The sequence below is a fragment of the Henckelia pumila genome, chromosome 2 (assembly GCF_033568475.1).
Source record: "Henckelia pumila isolate YLH828 chromosome 2, ASM3356847v2, whole genome shotgun sequence".
Classification (NCBI taxonomy): Eukaryota; Viridiplantae; Streptophyta; class Magnoliopsida; order Lamiales; family Gesneriaceae; genus Henckelia; species Henckelia pumila.
Window position 1 is genome coordinate 59295917 of NC_133121.1, and position 20732 is coordinate 59316648.

General features: G+C 37.5%; 1 protein-coding gene across 1 annotated transcript; it reads right to left on the reverse strand.

Annotated features, from left to right (window-relative positions):
• Positions 1–18524: 18524 nt before the first annotated feature.
• Positions 18525–19925, reverse strand: LOC140882538 (uncharacterized). The gene is made up of 2 exons (XM_073288598.1): positions 19724–19925; positions 18525–19585 (listed from the first exon to the last, which is right to left on the reverse strand). Exons 1-2 carry the CDS (start codon positions 19923–19925, stop codon positions 18525–18527), a joined length of 1263 nt encoding a protein of 420 aa, XP_073144699.1.
• Between the last annotated feature and the right edge of the window lie 807 nt (positions 19926–20732).

Below are 20732 nucleotides of genomic sequence, written 5' to 3' on the forward strand. Positions count from 1 at the left end.
TTTTGTTTTTCGGAGGTTGTTAGAATCGATTTAGATTCTAGTATGTTGTTCTAGACAGAGTTCTGATCGTTTATTATCTGTCGGTTTTGAATTAGAGAGACGTCCGGATTTGTTATGATTTTTGGAAGCCATTTTCGAAAATGTGGTTTTGAGATTTGTTGGAATTTCCTTGATATGGGTGTATTGGCTTTGTTATGAGGTTACATCGCTATTGAACTGTTGTCTGCGTTGTCGGTTTGTTCAGTTATAGCCGTTATGCCGTCGGTTTGAGTTTTGGAGATTTGAACCGTTTTTGAAGTTGTTGAACTTGGCTTGTAAGTCGATCATGGTAATTGATCTTTGATTGTATCTGAACAGATTCGTTTGGAGTTGTCAAGCCCTGTGTTAGCAGCATTTGGTCGTCGAGAATTGGACGAAGAACGGTAAAGAGATTACCTTGAATTGTTGCCTTTGTTGTTGGATTGTTTAGTTGTTGATTAAACCTTTTGTTGTAGCTTATCCAGAGTTGGAACTACTGCATTGAAAGGTAAAAGCAGTCATCATAGCGGGATAGCATACTCGGGACTGTTGGTTCTCGAGTTTCCCCTTTTTAAATCACATATTGCATTGATACTTGTTCTAGCATGTGGAACTTGTATTTGTTGATTGATTGAGTTTTTGTTATGCGGCTCATGTTTATGTATCTGTTATGCATTCATCTTGAGCCTACTTTGATTTCAGCGGGCAGAACCGCCCTTTTTGTTAGACGTTTGGGAACTATGATTGAGTGGCCTAGGTTGTAGTATTTCGCCTAGTGCTAGCATACTCATTATGGTTGCTCAAAGTCTAGATGAGTGGGATACGTGGCACCTCCTCGATTGGGAGAGTCGGTGAGTCATTACGTGATCTCATCCTCGGGATCCCAAAAGCAGAGCAATACTCCCGTGTTTATCAGAATCGATATCCTGGTTTTAAAGACATGCATATCATTAACTTCGACTTGAATATGTGGTTTGATAGCATGTTGTATATTCATTACTTGATATGTTTCTTTTACTGGGATTATCATTCTCACCGGTTATCCGGCTGTTGCTTTGTTTTGTATGTGTACTTGGCAACAGGAAGGGCAGGATCAAGTCAGCATAGACCTGGTTAGCGTCCAGAGCAAGAGATAGAAGTGAGACTCGTTTAGAAGTCGAATCAGCATTTCAACCTAGTTATGTTTTGCGATCATGTTTAGTCATTCGAACTTCTCGTATATGTTTTGTAAGCAAGAAACGATGTAGGTGCTATTGAATTGAATGTTGCTCTTCCCTAAACCTTTCTTGTATTGTTATTGGAATGTCAAATACTCTTAATGCAAGTGTTTAGGTTTTGTTTGAGTTTATTCAGTGCCTTCACTTTTTTGGGCGAGGGGACGGCGCGGGCGCGCGGTTGTTGGCGCGGGCACGCGGCCTCTTTGCGAGATATGAGCGCGGGCACGCTTCCTTTGGCGCGGGCGCGCTGGGATTTGCGGGACGTAGGCGCGGGCGCGCTGATGTCAGCGCGGGCGCGCGAGCCTCCTTTTAAAAAAAATATATATATTTATTGGGTTCTTGATTACTTATCGCTTGTTGTCTGATATTAGTTGTTTAGAAACGAGGTCTCACATATTTCCTCAAGGAGGATGAACAAGCTAGTGGGAGAGGGCATGTTTGATATGTCTGATATTACTCTCTACCTACTTCTGAGTCCTGCCTGAAAGGAAAAATGACTAAATCTCCTTTTAAGGGGAAACCTGAGCGTAGTCAAAATCTGTTGGATTTGATCCATACAGATGTTTGTGGTCCATTTAGAATTGGTACTCAATATGGCCACACCTACTTCATTACCTTTACTGATGATTATTCTAGGTATGGGTATTTATATTTAATGAAATATAAGTCTGAAGCATTTGAAAAGTTCAAAGAATTCAAGGCTGAAATAGAAAACAAGCTAGGTAAAAGTATTAAAGCACTTCGATCGGATCGAGGTGGAGAATACTTAAGTACCGAGTTTTTGGACTATCTGAAAGAGAATGGGATTCTCTCTCAGTGGACTCCTCCTATGACACCACAGCTGAATGGTGTATCGGAGCATCGTAATCGAACTTTGTTGGACATGGTTCGATCCATGATGAGCTTCACTGAGCTTCCACCTTCATTTTGGGGCTATGCGCTTGAAACGGCGGTATTGTTGTTGAACAACGTCCACACTAAAGCAGTGGATAAAACACCATACGAGTTATGGAATGGCAAAGCTCCTAAGTATTCGTACTTGAGGATTTGGGGATGTCCTGCTTACGTGAAGCAGACAGTGGGAGATAAGTTGGATAGTCGATCCACCTTATGTTATTTTGTAGGGTAGACGAAGAATTCAATCGGATATTATTTCTATCATCCTGCTGAAACAAAGGTGTTTGTTTCAAGGAATGCCACCTTCTTGGAGAAGGAGTTCTTATTGGATAAGAAAGGCGAGATGATGGAACTCGAAGAAATTCGAGAAGAACCCGAAATACAAAATAATGATCCTACACCTCAGGAACCATTTATGGACACGCCTATACTTAGAAGATCCGAGAGGACTTCTAAACCTCCTATTCGATATGGTCTTCTTCTTGAAGGGGATCAAGATGAACCCGATGTTGGATGTGATCCAAGAAACTTCAAGGAAGCAATTTTTGATGCGGATTCAAATTTATGGCTTGAAGCTATGCAGTCGGAAATAGATTCGATGCATACAAACCAAGTTTGGTCTTTAGTAGATCCTCCCGATGGAATTGTTCCAATAGGGTGTAAATGGATCTACAAGAGAAAGCTTAGGCCTGATGGTAAGGTATTGACCTACAAGGCGCGATTGGTGGCGAAAGGTTATACTCAAAGACAAGGAGTTGACTATGATGAAACCTTTTCACCAGTTGCAATGTTCAAGTCCATAAGAATCCTTATTGCCATAGTTGCTTGGTATGACTATGAGATATGACAAATGGATGTGAAGACTGCATTTCTTAATGGAAACATTAAGGAAGAGATCTATATGACGCAGCCTGAGGGATACACATCCATGGGAAGCGAGCATAAGGTATGCAAGCTTCAGAGATCGATCTATGGTCTAAAACAAGCATCAAGAAGTTGGAACCAGAAATTTGATGAAACAATAAAGGATTTTGGTTTTATCAAGAACCCGGAGGAACCATGCGTGTACAAGAAAGTAGTTAAGGATGCTGTGACATTCTTAGTACTTTATGTTGATGACATCCTACTCATTGGGAATGACGTAGAGATGTTGCAGTCAACAAAGATATGGTTATCAGGTAGATTCTCGATGAAGGATTTGGGTGAGGCATCCTATATTCTAGGGATACAGATCTATAGAGATAGATCTAAGAGAATGATAGGACTCACTCAAGCAACCTACATCGACACCATATTGAAACGGTTTTCAATGGATGGGTCCAAGAGAGGACATCTACCCATGTGTCATGGAGTTTCTCTATCCAGGTCTATGTGTCCCAAGACTGATGAAGAGATAGAGAAAATGACACATGTACCATATGCGTCAGCCATTGGTACTATCATGTATGGGATGATATCTACCAGACCGGATATAGCATTTGCTCTGAGTGTCACGAGCAGATATCAAGCTAATCCCGGTCAAATGCATTGGAAAGCCGTGAAGGACATTCTTAAGTACTTACGAAGGACTAAGAATATGTTCATGGTATATGGAGGAAGAGAACTAAAATTGGAAGGCTATACCGACTCTAGCTTCCAAAGTGACGTGGATGACTCGAAGTCAACCTCTGGATTTGGGTTCATGCTCAATGGCGGTGCCGTCTCTTGGAAGAGTTCCAAGCAGGACACCACAGCGGATTCCACCACTGAGGCAGAATACATTGCAGCATCAGCTGCTGCTAAAGAGGCCGTTTGGATGAGGAATTTCATCCATGAGTTGGGCGTCATTCCTGAAGTTTTTGGTCCAGTCCCGGTGTACTGTGACAACACGGGTGCCGTTGCTCAGGAAAAGGAACCAAGGTCTCATCAAAGATCCAAACACGTACTGAGGAAATACCACATCATCCGGGAGATTGTGGAAAGAGGAGACATCACTGTCGAAAGAGTGGCCTCTGCAGACAATATCGCTGATCCACTTACTAAGCCCTTGCCAAGACCATTATTTGACAAACATCGCGAAGCAATGGGTCTACGTAGTATGACTAGTTGGTTTTAGGGCAAGTGGGAGATTGAAAGAGTGGGTGCCCGGTGAGCCAACTTGTGGCTAAGGGCTTTGATGACACTTTGTATAAACAATCTTTTGTTTAATATAATATACACTTTTATTAATGGAAATGACTTTATCTTTCTTCATATTGTTATATTGTGATATACTATTGTTGTTTTGATGAAGACCTTGAATATACTATAGTGTATGTAAGATGTGGTAGCACATAGGGATGGCTATCATGAAACACATCTTATAGTCACTGTATATTCTAAACTGTTTCTAGTCGATTGAGCCGTCCGATAATAAGGATAAGGATCGCTCGAGTTTGAGACTAGCATTTGCGATGCAGAGTACCACGTTTCATTGGTAGGGAACATAGAGATGTTCGAAGCATGCAAATGGATATTCATACGATGAATGATCGAACTACCCTATCCGGACTTTCCAAGTGGTTATCACTTATCGAGTGGATAAAGTCCGCGGTTTTGGTTGTACACCATTAGTCCTTACTACTTGAAACATCATTGAGACTCTATATGCTAGTACTGTACTTTGACTCGTTTACCGACTCTATTGGGGTCATCAGGTGTCGGGATTGGGTACAGTTACAACACATATAGGAGTCGATGCTTTGTTGTCAAGGATTCACCACATACTTGCGAGTGTGGATATCCTATGCGATCTGAGGAGATATTAGTGTGACGAATCTCTGGCCAGAGTACATGATGTGTTTTAAGAAATGGTTTCTTAGTAGCACATGCGATGTCACTATTTGATCTTCAAGATGTATTGCATAGTTATCGAATCTCGAACGACTCTTGATTTACCAATGGTTGTTGATTCGATCGGGATATTTGGATGAAGGGACCGTACTGTACGCTAACCAAAATCTATTGGTTCTTGCAGGAACTATCAGTGATACTTAGGGAATCATGGGGCGATGTTGCTAGGCGCTCATACCATGATTCGATGGGCAAGTCGGAAATTGTTGTTCCGAGTCACAAGGAGTTGTGAGCCCACGGCTAGCTGTATCCCTGAACCATTGAGGGTCACACAGAGTAATGGATTTTTAATCCCCGTTGAGATAGTTAAATTTAAAGAGTTAAATTTAATGAACAAAGAAGTGGGACTTCTTATTTAAGAGTAGAGGAGTAAGATTTCCTAAAATGACATAGGGATGGGCATTTTTGGAAATCACTGAATTCGGATTCAGAAAAATTTATCTTGGCTTTAAAAGGTGCAGAAATGGTTTCTGTGAACATTGGTAAAATCGGTTTATCAATCAGAGTCACGATGAATTTTATATTAATTTCTGAACATGCGGGCTTTGCTTGTCGGGCTTGAACTTATGACTAATGGGCCCTAAGCTGTTAGCGGCCTACATTATAAATAAGTTATTGCAGTACAGAAATAACAGACAACAGGTCACAATTTTTGAAATACCCTAGTTTTCTCTCTAAAAGTGGTCGCCCCCCTTCCCTCTGCTTGGGAAAAATCCAGCCTGTGAATTTTGAATTACAGTCTGGTTTAACGAATCAAATTCGTTATTTCTCTTCGTAGAAACTTCTGATAGATTTTCTAGTGCAATCTATCAGAGGGATTAAATCTCTGTTCGTGGACCTGATTGAAGAACAGTTCGTCCATCAGTTCTAGGGATATACAACAAGAGCAGAGCAATCTGTTGGTGTCCATAATCTCGATTCGAGATTGGAGGTAAAAATTTATAATTATTATTTAATTTTTACACACACAATTTAATCGTAAAGTTTTGATACCCATTATGGAATCGTTCCATACAAAAATTTTAAACTTCCGCTGCACCGGGTATCAATTCTGATTGATCTGATCGCCGTTCTCCAACATACGTAGTATGACTAGTTGGCATTAGGGCAAGTGGAAGATTGAAAGAGTGGGTGCCCGGTTAGCCAACTTGTGGCTAAGGGCTTTTATGACTCTATGTATAAACAATCTTTATTTAATATAATTTACATTCATTAATGGCATTTTCTTTGTCTTTCTTCATATTGTTATATTGTGATATACTATTGTTGTTTTGATAAAGACCTTGAATATACTATAGTGTAAGTAAGATGAGATAGTGAATAAAGAGAGATCACTATTATGAAACACATCTTATAGTCACTGTATATTCTAAACAGTTCCTAGTCAATTGAGTCGTCCGCTAATAAGGATAAGGATCGCTCGAGATTGAAACTAGCATTTGTGATGCCAAGTACCACGTTTCATTGGTAATGGACATGGAGATGTTCAAAGCATGCAAATGGATATTCATATGATGAATGATCGAACTATCCTATTCGGACTTTCCATGTGGTTATTATTATTTGAGTGGATAAGTCCGCGGTTTTGGTTGTACACCATTAGTCCTTATTACTTGAAACATCATTGAGACTCTATATGCTAGTACTGTACTTTGACTCGTTTACCGACTCTATTGGGGTCAACAGGTGTCGGGATTGGGTACAGTTACGACACATATTGGAGTAGATGTTTTGTTGTCAAGGATTCACCACATACTTGCGAGTGTGGATATCCTATGCGATCTGAGAAGATATTAGTGTGACGAATCTCTGGCCAGAGTACATGATGTGTTTTAGGTTACTCGGTTTTCCTAGTAGCACATGCGATGTCACTATTTGATCTTCAAGATGCATTGCATAGTTATCGAATCTCGAACGACTCTTGATGCACCAATGGTTGTTGATTCGATTGGGATATATGGATGAAGGGACCGTACTGTACGCTAACCAAAATATACTGGTTCTTGCAGGCACTATCAGTGGTACCTAGGGAATCATGGGGCGATGTTGCTAGACGCTCTTACCATGATTCGATGGGTAAGTCGGAAATTGTTGTTCCGAGTCACAAGGAGTTGTGAGCCCACGGCTAGCTGCATTCCTGAACCATTGAGGGCCACACAAGTAATGGATTACTAAACCCCGTTGAGATAGTTAAATTTAAAGAGTTAAATTTAATGAAAGAGAAGTTGGACTTCTTAACTAAAGGGAGTGAATTTTCCTAAAATGACATAGGGATAGATATTTTTGGAAATCACTGAATTCGGATTCAGAAAAATTATCTTGACTTTAAAAAGTGCAGAAATGGTTTCTGTGCACATTGGTGAAATCGGTTTATCAATCGGAGTCATGATGAATTTTATATTAATTTCTATAATAACGGGCTTGTCTTGTTGGGCTTAAGTTATGGATTATGGGCCCTAAGGAGTTAGAGTCCTAATATAATTATAACTTAATTTAGTCTAGAAATTATCTATAAATATAGGTGTAGTGTTCGGAAATTGGAGGCATTCCATTCTTGCAATTTTCGAATTATACACAAATATTTTCAAAGGGTTTTTTCGAAAATCCTCTACTCCCTTTTGAGAAAATTCGGTCTGTGATTTTTCTGAAAGGTCACTTTCTGAATTGACAGATCAAATCTATTTATTCTCTACAATAAACATCTGGTTGATTTCTAGTGCAATCAATCAGAGGGTTTCTGTTTTCTATTCGTGGACCTAATTCCGGAGATTGATCGAGCAAGTCATCAGTTCCCGGGATTTACAAAAAGAGCAAATTAAATTTTGTTGGAGTCCATAATCAAGACATTGCTTGAAGAGGTAAAAATATTTAATTGTGATTTTTTATTTTTACTTGCAAGATTTTAATCGTTTGAATTTGATACCCATGATATGGAATCGTTCCATATCGAAAAATAAAATTTTAAACTTCCGCTGCTCCGGGTATCACATCTGTGTGATCAGAGAATGCGTGGTCCAACACACTCCTCTCGCCGCAACAAAAGGTGCAGAAGTAAACCTCCACCACCTGCGCGCACGTCTATCCAGAAGATAACCAAGGGTCTCCATCTTCTGCTCCTCGGTGCATTGGAAAGTCTGAAAAGTCGTCTCCATGCGGTCTAACCAGTTTTCCGCATCCTCCGGAGACTCACCTGCAACCAAGGATTTAGGCCCTGTCTGCAAGAATCAACGTATACTAAAATGGCCCTCATCTCGATGACGATGGCGGCGTTCCCGACGAGGCTCCCGGTCGGCATCACCCCAACTCCCACCAATACTTCCATGAGAACTCTGGTCGTCACGATCGGCCATCTACAAAATTAACCTAACGGTTATCTTTATGTAGAATCTAAATCCCAAGAATACTGTGCATGCTCTGATACCATAAATGTAGTGACCCTTACCTGGATCACCTACTAAACAGAACTTAGGCATGCAATTAACTTAATTAAATGGATATCAGAATAAAACTGCGGAAACCATAAACAATATACAATCCCAAGGCAAGGAATCTGTAAATATCCAAATATTATACAACCAGATCGAACAGCTGAATCAATCTAATAACAACAGAATAAAACCTAGGCGAAGCTCCAAAAATTGCATTCTAGTCCCTGATCATAATCGAATCGGCCCTCGACTTCTAAAATCTCTGATTATCTCAAATAAAGTCCATTAAGATAATTTTGGGGTGTTACACTGATGAGTGAAGGTCTTCTTGCCATGAACCTCGGCACTGATGTCCTTCAAGGACTGCTCGGACCTCATATCTTTCCTGACGACAACTACATAATCCACTGGCTCAGCCATCATCACATCCCTACGAATGGTAGGCCTCAGACACGCAACAAAGTACTGCAACTTCTCCGCCTCATCATTCCCTATCAATGGCACGAAGTGGCAGCCCCTCTCGAACTTCCGAACAAACTCGAATACAGACAGATCTCCCTACTGGAGACTCATGAACTCTTTCTTCAACTGCGCTCTCACCTCAGCTGTATGGTACTTCTCATAGAAAAGAGTCTTGAATGCTTCCCAAGTTAGGGTGGTAACATCAACAGTCTTCTCCATACCCTCAAACCACAAGGCAGCATCGTCCTTGAGTAGGAACGTCATACAGCAAACTCGGTCCCCATCTCCCAACTCCATGTAGCGAAAAATCGCCTCAAGCTAGCGAATCCAGCCCTCCGCTACCATCGGATCCGTGGTACCGGAAAAGTCCTTAGGATCCATCTTCCTGAACTGCTCATATATTGCGCTAGGTCTAGCCCTCGGGGCCTCGGCATGCTGCTCTAATATACGAGCCAGGCCGGCTAGCACCTGAGCCCCAACATCAACTGGTAGAGGGACAGAGTAGGTGGCGGCGGCGGAGGTGCAAGGGGATCACATCGAGGAGCCATCTGTGCGCAAGATCAAATTCCAAAAAATTCAAATTTCATGCCTAAAGAAAAAGATTTTATCTAAACTTAAACATGCTCGAATAATTTAGGGAAATAACGCTATTAATCTGAACAAATAGTAATAAATGAAACATAAATCTTACAGACTTCGAAGCGAGATCCCTTGAGTTTTGACAACCGGCAGTAGGCACAGCCCAAACCAAGACCGTGCTCTGATACCAACTGAAATGACTCGATAGGTACCACTAATATAATGATTTAATTTAATAAAGAAAATACGGGATTTTTTTCAAAAATTTTACCTTGACCCGTTTGAAACTATTACATAGCCAACCTGTCACATACAGCAATTCAGCAAAAGAAATAGACGCCTGATGAATTTAATCCAAATACGGTAATTATAAAATCTAGGAAGGGGAAGTTTATCCCACTCAATTGCGGAATAAAAAGTTGTTTACAAGCCAAATACTCTAAAGCAGGGAAAACACATCCTGCGAATGGCTGACAGTGAATGAAATACTACAACTCATAAATGAAAATATCAAAGTTTGCGGAACAACTAAAAGCACGTCGGTCATGGGCCTGCACCACCGGCGACCTCGCTCTGGGGATCTTGCCCCTCAGCCTCTAAATAATAGTCATCACCTGAAAACAAATAAGTGGAGTGAGTCGAAAGACTCAGCAAGAATATAGGGGGATAACGAGTACTACATAAATACAAACACACTCAGATTAAAAATAACTTGTAATAAAATACTATTGTTCCCTTAAACTTAAAAAGATGTTTTCTGAGTAAATGACATGAATATGAATGTAACATATGCATGGCTAAGTCAAACATGAAATATGAAACTGAATATACTGCGCTGAACATGTACATAAATGACTTGAACTGAAACTATGAACTTATATCCTTGAATTATGACTCTGTGGGTTTCGATCATGATCATGGCTGCATTGCACTATGCCGCAAGGAAGTCAGGATAACACCCAACCCGTATTTACCTATGGTTGGTATGGGAAGTCAAGATTTCTCCTAACCCGTCCATACACATGAATTTCGATAAGGGAAGCTAAGACGTCTCTCAGCCCGTCCAAACACATGAATTTTACTGTAGTCACAATCAACTCACCTCGTTCGTAAAAATAAATATTTTCTTTTATCCATAATTACAAGACTTAGCATGAATATGTATATGTGATGTACATGCAAAAATATTGATCGGTAATCATGCATATGACTCACGCAAGGGAGACCGGGATGGTGATTTAGGAACTAAACCAAAAGATGGAAAATTTAACCCTTCAAAAGCACTTACGACAAATTTGAGCGGTTTACCCATAAAATTTATAACTTTCTCGATTCTTATCCAAAAAGAATTCCGTTTGAAACCACGACTCCACGACACTTATAAATAAGTAGGGAAGTCATCCTCTGAATTTATTTCCTAAGAGATCATTTTATAAAAATGAGATTCCCGGGCAGCAGCCCCTATCCCACAAATTTCTGCACGCACCTATCCGTTCAATCATCTAAAACTCAACCAAAACTTATCGCCTTGATTCCCGCTTGAACCGACGTATTTTCAACATCCTAAACTAATTCCAAACCCGAGCCTTTGGCCAAAACCCGAGTTCAACCCATGTTTCAAAAATGATCTCCGGACAGCAGCCCTATGGTTCAAAAATCTGCACTTACATTAACTTCAAACTAAACCAAAACACATGGGTGTTTTTCTACAAACTTCAGCCTCTATCCTACCATCAAACCAACTTTTGAACTCACTCAAAACCATCCTTAAAACTCCCACAATCCAGCTCAATCCTAGCTCAACCAAGCAACTAAAACCGAACCCCAACAATTCATGTTTTCCGAATGCAATACGCCCCATCTCCCAAACCATCTCTAAGCCATCCTAGGGGCTACCATGTGGACTACATATCATCCATGGTAGCTCCTACATCACCATCCAAGCATCAAAACAAATGACACCTTGGAAACAACAAATAACCGAACCACAACTCAAGGAGAAAGGAAAATAATCTGAAATGAATTCAAACCAAATGCTAGGCTTATTTCTGAAAATATCGAATGCATCAAGGCATTCATGCCAACACAAATCAAATGCAAAACATCAATCTATCCAACATAGCAACAAACAACCCGATTCCAGCCTAGCAAGAATTTCTGGAAAAATTTTCGAACACATGCCATGAACAAAATCTGGAGATTTCGAGCCAATAAGCTACATTTCAAACAACATTTCCAGTCCAAAGACATTTCCAATACTTCATCGAGTAAACATGAATTCTCAAGCATGAATGAAATAACGAAAAAGGAAAAAAATCTGGGCAGTAAGGGAAGGGCTCAAACAGGGCATATATTTGCATACGTACATTTTGAAAATGATATGCAATGCAACATACAAGATAATCTATTCTAAAAGGGGAAGCAATAAATTCATATCCTTGCCTATCGAAAGAAAATCGAATGAAACAGGAGCCCGGAGCTGAGAAATTGAAGCCGCAGAAACGAACAACTCGACCTAGAGGGAGCTAAAATCGAGCTCAAGAATCACTACCCACTTGCTATGGAACGATGAAATGGTGAAGAAATTACAAAAAAATGGAGCTTAATGAAGAAGAGAGAAGAAGCCGATGGACTCCATGGAAGAACAGGGCAAGAATCGGCTATTGTGTGCTTGACTGTGTGAGTGCATGAATTTTTTGTGAGAGTGAGTGTGAGTGTGTGGATGTGTGGCTAGGATTGAATCTTGAGTTCAAGTGTACAAGTAGGTAAACCCTAAAAAAAAGAAGTGTTATGTAATTTAGAGGAAAAGTGCTATACACTAAAAATGTCAAACCAAATAAAGAAATTAGGACTACAATTTAATCGCACTAAATAAAAATGCAAGCTTAAAAAAATCCAAATTTAAAATATTATATTTGATTTTTACTAGTTTGGAAATTAAAATACTAATTTTTTCGCAAAAGTCAAAAATGATATATTCTAATGCACGGAAGAATATAATATTTAGCCAATTAATCACGGAAAATTAAAATAATTAAAATAATAAATATTAAAGACTAATTTAGGCATGAAAATTAAATTAAGAAATTTTTGGCGTCACATATCAGTTATGAATAAAAGACATCAAAATATACTGAATATATATATCAACTACTCAAAAACTCTTGAATTTCATAATCAAAGAAACTCATTCAAGTCAAGGTCATCCAAAGATCAAATATTCTGAATGAAAAATCCGCTAAGTGAAAACAATTCACTTGCATCTCAACTCAAAATGAGTGAATCAAATCAGACTCTAACAAGGAATAAGAGCCAATCAAGACCGATCGAGGTTGAATAACAAAACCTCAGAATCGATATCAAGAAATTCAAGAATCATGATTTTATGATGTAATAACTTCAGCAAAATCAAATAAAAGACTCAACTGTAACTAAATATTCTCTTATTCTCATTTGATATGAGTTTATCAAGTAATTCCCAATTGATCATAGTCCTTTCAAATCCTATCGATTCAATTTACGGTTATACAATTCATAACCTCTCTGGTACTAGGATAACTTGCTTTAATCGCTCTTCTGATTGGTTCCGCAGTTCTTCCTTTAAGTGGGGCTATTCTATATCAGTATTCATACTAACTTCGTACCACACACCCAATTCAATATAGAACTTTGTTCACATCACAGCAAGGTCGGAATATATATCATCTGCACACTTCAGTACATTCTAACCATTGATATATCTGTCAATTCCAGATTATTTCTCTACTGGTCTAGTTCATCAACTAGAATTCTTCCGACACTCTTTCGCATTAATCTTGATATATCCCGTATCAAATAAAAGAACCCTTAAGTTCTGAAACTCATAACATAAATTTCAAGTTCTATATCATCAAGTTCAATCTTATATCCTCAAATCTGTATTTCATCTTTTCTGACAAATCGTGCAAAGACTTCCCATCTAGTCAAAGGCAAAGACTCAACAAATACAGTAAATAAAGGCTCATCAGATAAAGCTTGTAGCATAACAAATCAATGTTCTATTATGCAATGCGATCAATAATCATCAAGACATAAACATGTTAATTAGAGTTACTCAATTACCTGCAATCTCATTATCTGATACAACTTGAGCCCAATTCTTCTGTACTTTCTTATTGCCTAGGAAATTATTTTCCTATTTCTTAAAATACTCACCCTTAGACTAAATCGATTCTTTGTTATTGGGTGATCACTAACTTTGTCTTCATAACTGTTCTGCTATAAAATCTGTATATGAGGTGATAATCGTAGTTTTCTCAACTACATATTTTGGCAAATTCTGCTACTCTATCTTCTCTATCAAGTACAGGAAGAACTTTCTGATAACAATTCTGATTACATACCTGTCAAACAATTTCAGTACCTCGATGCTTCAAAATTCTTTTCTTCACAATTCATCAACTTCTTGCTAAGGCATGGAGTTGATATCAAATTAGGCTGGTTTCATGTTCATCTGAGTACTCTCAACTCTAACAACGGATCCAGCTCTTCAAATAAACTTCCTCTCATCTTAGCATATTTTGTATCTCTCTGGGTTGGTGATTAATAGCTCAACTCCAGAACTACTCAACTAACACCATCTTCAGTGCTATTATCATATCTATCAGTTCAATCTTACCTCAACACTACTTTGCTCTGTCTGTGGGACTCATTATGTCTGTAAGATATGTCTGATTCTAAACAGATGTAATATATCATGTAGAGATTATAAAATACAATTCAGTATAATCAACATATAATCTCATTCTTTTCAATTCAACACATGCTCACAACGAATTCAAATAATCCTATGAATTCAATTAATCAAGTAAGCACATAATCAAGTTCACATGCAATTTAACAAATCAAGTAAAGCATTAATCATGCAATACTATAAATGCATGCGACTCAATCTACCCCAATCAAACATTTCTACACAGTCCAGAACCTATTCTCTGATACCACCTGTTGTGGGGCCTCGGGTTGCTAATCTCATTCTTAGGGCAATAAAAGAAGTTAAACAATAACCTCCAAGATCATTCAAGCAACTAAAAAAAAAATTTTAAACCCGAGCAGATCTCGCTCGATCAGCAGAGTATCACCGATCGAGCGAGCAGAAAATGGCAACTCTCGGGTTTGAGCCAAAATGGCCTCGCTCGATCGGTCAAACTCCACCGATCGAGCGAGCCAGTACCTGCTCAAAAATCTGCAGATTATCTATAGTGATGTTTCTATCAAAATCTGATTCCAAACATCATAAGTCAAGTTTAGAAACATGGATATACATTTACCAATAAACAAACATGAGCCCAAATGCTTATTACATCCATTTCATAATTTAAAACATGAAGGAACTATACTATACAAGGTGTTCATAATAGTTCTTCAAATACAATCAAGCATAAATCCTCTAACATGCTCGACACGGATCAACATACATCATATCTTCTACAAACTCGGGTCCCACATCTAAGAATTTATCATGAGCTACCCATGTCAACTCTGGCCAGCTCTTGCCCCACCTGTTGCCATGCACACATACAAAACAAGACAACAGTCGGATAAACTCCGGTGAGAATATAATTCTCAGTATAAAAGACATAAATGTATAAAATCAATACAATATCAACTCAAGACATATCAATTCAAATCTTCAAGTAAATAGCGCGCGTATATCTAGAATTGATTCATATCAAATCTCTGCCATCAAGATTTGTATCCAATCTTGACATGGATATCCATCTATCATAGTCACATCTGACTCGAAAATAAGGTCTCATCTGACCTTGGCATTAGAATCAATTCATATATCATATCATATCTAAATCAAATAAAGATCCACTACCTTAGATGGATCAACAACATCAAATTATAAATCAAGAATAAAACATAACCAGTATGTGATTTCTTCGGGATAACTCAAGAATGATCATTCTCGAGTATCGAATCTCTGACTCTCGATGTCATCTTATACCTTTCAGTCGTGTTTGAGATGCTCCAAATCTGAACCATCAACACAACCACTCATATCAAACTTCAACTCAAGATCTCTACTCAATCTTCAAATGGAATAAATTCAACCCTTGTGTTATTCGATTCCGTTACAAAAGCTAAATTCTCGAGTCGTCAAGCTTCAATACGATTCTTGATCAAATCTTCTCTAACTCGACATCTAAATTCTCTAGCTCGATACTCTTCAATTCTAATCTGAAATACAATATCATTTCAATAGTCTCAAAGCTTATTCAACTTCAAATCTTAATCAAATGACCAAAATTCAAACCGGCGGCGTAACGATTCGAATTCGACAATTCCAAAAGCATAATCATCAACAATTCTATCTACTTTAACTCATATTATACTGAAATCAGAAGCTACATCTCGAAAATGGAAGCCTTAAAAATTCATATTTTTTAAAACTGCTTCAAAAATTCATAACAAGTCCAAACGCCGTTTTTTTTCCGATCTGTCTTGGATATATAATCTATGCTAGCTCAAATCTATGCTAGCTCAAACACATATATATCCAATAATAATTAAATTCCATCATCCACTCCAAAATCAAAACATGAGAGAACTCAAGAAAACTTACGTCAAAACATAGCTTTCGGAGCGGTGATCGCTAATATATGTTCAAATCTTAATTATGACGGATGGATGAAGAAAAATCGGAGCTTTGGTTGGGCTGAAAATGGCGTGTGAATGATTCTGAAATCCCTTGCTTTGATGCTGCTGATTCACGTGTAGATGGTGGAAAGAAGAGTCAAATAGATATATATTAGCTTATTTGCAATTTAGTCCCTGAACTCTTCAGTAATTGCAAATCAATCCTCGGCCAATCTTTTTAATTCAATTTCAATCCTAAATAATTTAAGAATATTAGAATGTAACTCTAAACTCTAAAAATTCTCTAATTAAATATTTTCGAATTAAAATTAAATAATCTCAGGCCTTACCCTAAAACTTCGATAATTGCAATTCAATTCTTGCGCGAGTTTCACCTGCTAAGTAACTCCTCTTTCATTCTCGGAACTCGTAATTTAAATCTTAAATTCCATGAATGTGCATTTCAAATATCTTCATCTTTTAATTCTTAAGAATGCCGAAATATAAATCTCAAAATCCGTAAATTCTCAAATTAAATATTTTCAACTCGAAAATTAAATCTCTAATTTTCATAAATTTTCCAACTAATATTTTCCCATATTTGGAATTTAAATCTCAAATTCCGTCATTACTAAATTAATATTTTTTGTCCTTACATGTATTACTCATACATCTGTATTGAGCGTTGTTAGATCACATCATCGGTTTTTGTTCTGGACACCCTATTTTACGGGGCAAGACTTAGGTTGAACGGACCGGATAGTAGCGGTCGTTGAGCTGTAGGATGGATTGTATTGTATCAGGTTTCTTTGTTGTTGGATTTTAGTATGCTTTTCGATAGGGTTGTATAACACCATTGGTATTTTTAGTATTTGATTTGGGCCGATTGTATTCTCTCGGTAGATTCTATTTTGAAATATTTAAGTTTCCGATGGATTTATCTCTTATCGCGTTTAAGTTATTTTGCATGCTTAAGCTTTGATTAATTAGTTATTCTGGGGCGGGTCACTATAGTTTAGGCTTTTTTTATTAATTTATTAAAAAAATAAATAAAGAATATTATTGGGTTTCAAGTAAAACTTAGGGAAATTTTGTAGTTTAGTTTAAACTAGGGAGACCAAGCAAATGACAGACTTTTGTCAAAGAGTTGTAACAAATAAATACTGATCTAAGGTTTGACAACAAAATTAAAGTTTCTATTAGAGATTTATTGATCATTTCGTTATATTTCAATGGTCTCAAATCTTCAAGTTAGATTCGTACCTCAAAATTTCAGGTATGACGCTCTATATATTCTTTGTAAATCGCACATATAAAGACAAATGTTTCATATTTTGAAATCCCTTTTTTAATAATAAGTTATTTCCAGTAATATTTTTATTTTTAAAATTATATATTATATACACTATTAATTATAGACTGGATAATTTCAGATTCACTATTTAAACTAACATCTAAGCACACGCTTTGCATATGTGATATAATATATAAATCGATCCTATGTATTTACAGATAATATATATATATATATATATATATATATATATATATATATATATATATATATATATATATATATTAACGTAGTTTATTTCTCATTATTACAAAAAATGCGATTAAGAAAAGAACATGGGAAAGAATGAGAGAAAGTGGGGTAATGATATGTATCTTTAGTAAATAATAGTAGGGATAAACAATTAAAATGACCAAAAACGGTTATTCTATCACCCTCGTGCATTATAATATTGTATATATTATAAAGAAACACTACACCTTTTTATATATAAGTATAATTATAAAATATAACCAAAAAATTATTACTTTTTAGAAATTAAATCTCCAAACCCATCTTTGTCAAAATGTTTTTGGTCCTTTATATCTATCATGTAATATTTTGATAATTTTTTTGTAAAAAGAAAACAAACTAAATCAAACCGTTAATTTTTAACTCTAAAATTAACCGTGAGGACTAATTTTGTTACATTTAAAAAAGTTTTATTTGTTACATTTTAAAAATTTTAAGGATAAAAAAGTCAAGTATAAATGTTTCGGGCAAAAAATATTTTAATAATAAATTCTATGGCCTAGAAATGTGTTTTTTTAGTCGGAGTATTAATTTTTACTGTAAATTTTTTATTTTTTTTGTTAACTATGTTACGAAGAAATACTGTATAATAGATTATTTGAATGAAAATAATACTTTTGTTTATTTCTAAGGTATTATTTTTCAATCCAAATGTACACACGGCAATTTCTTCAAAATGGAAGTCAATTGACTACAGGAATCCCGAATGGAATAAACCATATCAAGAAACCAAAGCAAACTAAAAGCTGCAAAAGGGTCCAAATGAAAGACACCTTGAACTCAAACCCGATTACCAAGAAACAACAAAAGATGCATTTTATTGGTACAATTTTAGATAGTTCTTCAAGGCGACCGTCGTCTGGAAAATGCAGAAAAGTCCCTAGATCCAGCTCGTCTTGCAAGAGGGCCGTCTTCTCCTGTGCGACTGCTTGAGCTTCTTCTTGGATTTACTGACGCATTCTCCACTCTATAACTTGATCTGGATCTTGAATATGTTACGTAATTCTCTCTTTCATAACTTGATCTCGATCTTGAATTGGTACGGTTGTTTTCTCTATCATACCTTGCCGTTGAACTTGAAATCAAGAAGGAATTTCCTCCATTGTTTGACCTAGGATTCGACCCTGAAATGGTTGGATTGTTTTCTATGGGATAGCTCGATCTCGATCTAGAATTGGTACTGTTGTTTTCTCTATCATACCTTGCTGTAAAACTTGAAATCGAGAAGGAATTTCCTCCATTGTTTGACCTAGGATTCCATGCTGAAATGGTCGAACTGTTTTCTATGGGATAACTCGATGTTGATCCTGAAATCAGCAAGGGATTCCCACCTTGACCAAGTGATGTTTGACTGGACTCGGAAATAGTTGGGTCATGTTCTCTGTGATACATCGATGTGGGCATCGAACTCGACGAGGGGCTTTGATAGTTAGAGCTTGGACTTGAATTTTCTGCCGTTGATCTCCCATGGAGACTGTCATATTCTCCTGAGAAATCAGAATCGCTCACCTCTGTCTCCAGAGATGTGAACAAGGTGGAATCAGATAGAGGTAGACCAAACACGTCATCATCAAAATCAGACATTTCTTCCATAGGGAAATCGAAAAAGGTCCCATCACTCCAAAAATCAGCATCCCCCAACTCATCCCAGTTAGGCCACCCATCCCAGGCATCTTCAAAATCCAACTGGTGCACAAGTGCATCATTAATATCTAGTTCTCGCTCCAATGTTGTCCAGTTTGATTGCCGGATTGCGCTGGTTTCTGATGGACGATCAGAGGGGTGTTCAAGTCTAGCATGCTTCCTTAGCTCAGAATAATTTCCACCGAAATTGCATGTTTCTAGGGAACAGCATCTTGTTTTCGAGTTCATGAACCTCCTTGCTGGCTCTTTCACAGCCCATCCTGTGATACATCCCCGACAAAGGGGGCAAACAAGGTCAGACTTCTGTTCAGTCTTTGTGGAAGATGCAAATGACTTTTGATATTGATCAAGGCAATTTGAGTGTCGGTAGCTCGTGTCGCACATGAAAGGACGACAACCTTTCTCCTGGGAGGAACATAGTAAAAGGACAGCATTGTGTGGATGCTCCATGCAAATGGGGCATCGTGCTTCTTCCCATTCTCTTTCATCCCCAACAAGAGGGGACAAACTTCCACCATCCTTGCAACCTGTGTCCTTCAAGCTGCGAGAATAAGGAGATACCCTAGCCCGGTCAAAAGATGCCCTTCTATCTTTTGGCATTTCAGAAATGGAGCAATTTTTTGGAACTTAGTTGGCTGCAACTGGCAGTGGCTGCTAAAAAAAAATTTCAAATTACAATTTCACGAAGATGTTAGTTATGATTTGTTCACCATTTCAACGCATCAAAGGACAAAGAAACAACAATACTGTTTTTCTGTAAAATTCACACCTCAATGAATTCAGTTCAGTTACAAATTAATATCTGCACAAGCCGAAGCCAAGAAAAATGTTCTACAAACTGCATAGCACGAGAGGGTTTAAAGATTAATGTATCCTCTGCAGTGAGAGAGATCATTAAAAAACAAAAAACAAAATGTGTAATTTGAATTTCAGCGTGCTTTGTTTGGATAAAAAAATCTTGTCAAACCAACCAAAGAATTTACAACAGAAGAAAATATTATCTATCTTTCAAAAATTTATTTAGTCTTACAGATCTGGGGATTTCGTTCTTCTACGAAACTAAAAAAAATCACTAAAATCCGGTCACCGGAACACAACAGTTAATTTCGTTTCATTATGCTCCTTTAGAAGCTAGAATTAATTTCAGAATCCTAATCGCCACGGTATATTGAATCTACAGATACCAGAATCGAACACCAACAAATCATGACGAGTCAACCCTCGAAAATCTTCTCCATACAAGCAAACAAAAACCATATTCACGCAGAATTACCCAAATCAAACCACCAAAAAACAGGAATTACAAAAAAAATTAGGCCTCCGAAGAACTTAAAAAAAATCACTGAATAAACGAAAACCACAAATCAAATGAAAATATCAAGTACCTCAAGCCCTAAACCGCAAAGT

Bases quoted from the DNA above. Each gene is read 5' to 3' on its own strand.
- LOC140882538 (XM_073288598.1), bottom strand. From the start codon at position 19,925: ATGCCAAAAGATAGAAGGGCATCTTTTGACCGGGCTAGGGTATCTCCT. The intron at 19,586-19,723 runs GTTGTCGTCCTT...GATGTATCACAG, and splicing joins ATGTTCCTCCCAGGAGAAAG to GATGGGCTGTGAAAGAGCCA.